This window comes from Galeopterus variegatus, unplaced genomic scaffold (genome assembly GCF_000696425.1).
Source record: "Galeopterus variegatus unplaced genomic scaffold, G_variegatus-3.0.2 Scaffold2993, whole genome shotgun sequence".
NCBI classification, from domain to species: domain Eukaryota; kingdom Metazoa; phylum Chordata; class Mammalia; order Dermoptera; family Cynocephalidae; genus Galeopterus; species Galeopterus variegatus.
In genome coordinates, this window is record NW_007729104.1 from 129,905 (window position 1) to 131,415 (window position 1,511).

The 1,511-nt window shown below is 53.7% G+C and overlaps 1 protein-coding gene across 2 annotated transcripts in view; it reads right to left on the reverse strand.

Moving 5' to 3' along the window:
* TRIP10 (thyroid hormone receptor interactor 10) overlaps nucleotides 1–1,511 on the reverse strand; it is an 11,421-nt gene that overhangs the window by 3,679 nt on the left and 6,231 nt on the right. The window contains exons 10-11 of one of the 2 annotated variants that reach the window (XM_008583677.1): nucleotides 621–788; nucleotides 252–361 (exon numbers count right to left, since the gene is read on the reverse strand). In XM_008583677.1, the coding sequence (XP_008581899.1) occupies nucleotides 252–361; nucleotides 621–788 (278 nt within the window). The remainder of the gene's footprint in view (nucleotides 1–251; nucleotides 362–620; nucleotides 789–1,511) is intronic. The other variant, XM_008583676.1, reaches the window with a different exon arrangement.

Below are 1,511 nucleotides of genomic sequence, written 5' to 3' on the forward strand. Positions count from 1 at the left end.
CACTGATCTGGGAATCGAGATTCCACCAGCCTTCTAAATAAGCTGCCAGCTTTCCCTCTCTCTGTGTCTGCTGCAGTGACCTGCCTAAGATGGGAAGTGACTGTTTCTTCTAAGTGTGGTAGGAATCACCTGTAAAACCATCGGGGCCTGGGGTTTGTTGGGGAGACCTTTCAGTACCATTTAAATGTAATTTATTTATCATTTTATTTTGTTCCTTGACTCCCCCTCCAATCACCAGCCCCCCACCTTACCTCTGGTCAATCTCCTTCTGAAGTTCACGATTCCGTTCTTCCAGTTGCTGTTGAAGCCGTTTTCTCTGTTGTTCTGGAGGCAAGTGGCTAAAATCCTCGGTCACTACTGTCTGCAAGGTGGGAAGAGGAGTAAGTTTGGGATCAAGGAGTCTAAGCTTCCAGGTTCTGCACATTCCTGAGCAATACCAAGTCCACCTTTCTCCCCATCAAGGTTCTTAGGAGTAAGGCCATGCACAGAGCAAAGCAGGTGTGGGTCAGGCATCTGGGGAGGGGGCCCAGCCAGCGGCAGGAAGCGAGCCCGGGGTCCCGCCACCCAGCCGCTGGGTGGGCTAGGGCCGCCACCTCCTCCTCCCCCGAGGCCTCACTTACCCCACGGCTGCCTCGAAGGCTGCGGAAGGATGCTAGCCGCGGTTTGACCGACTTACTGATCTCGCTCAGTATGGCCAAGGGGTCGCGGCCGGAGCGGGGGGATGGGGGTCCATTAGGCAATGCCGAGGGTAGGGGGCCCCCCAGGGGGGAGAGGGGTGGGGGATACGGCTACCGACAGGGGCCAGGGAGAGGGTGAGTTGGGGGATGGTATGAGGACGTAGAGAGTGAAGACGAATGGACGGAAGGACGGATGGACGCAAAAGAGAAAAAATAAAGAGAGAAACAAAAGGGAGAAAGAAAAAAAAAAAAACGGTAAGAAAACCACAACTCAGGATGCACAACCACACACAGCAGACACATGCAGGAGCAACACAAAAATCTGGGAGGACCTTAGACTGTGAGCGGGAAAGCCAGACCCAGGGCTACCCTGTAGTCCTTGTCCCTTGAGTCTTATGTCTAGTAACTGGAATGAGGCCAGGGGAGGCAGAGAGGCCCACATTTCTGCCCACCCAGCTTTCTGGGCTCACAGTCTAGGTAGGGAAACTGCATGCAGGAATCAAGGTCTCAGACAGGTATGGGGCCACAGACACCAAAAGTCCAAGCTAAGAGAGGGGTCCCAGGCAGGAAATATCAGAAGGGCTACAGCTGGGGATTCAAAGGTTTAAGCTGGGGGGTCGGAGGGATAAGTAGATGAAGGATATCAGAGTGTAAGTCAAAACAGATCAACACTATACACCAAGGGTGTCAAGGTATGTGCCTGACATTGGAAGCCAAAAAACCCAAGAAAAAAGGGTCCAGCAGCCCATCTGTGGGATGGATGGAGAGACTCGGGGAGTCCCTGGGGACAGTATCTCTAGCCCTCAGTCCAGCCCGGAATTCCACAAGCAGGTC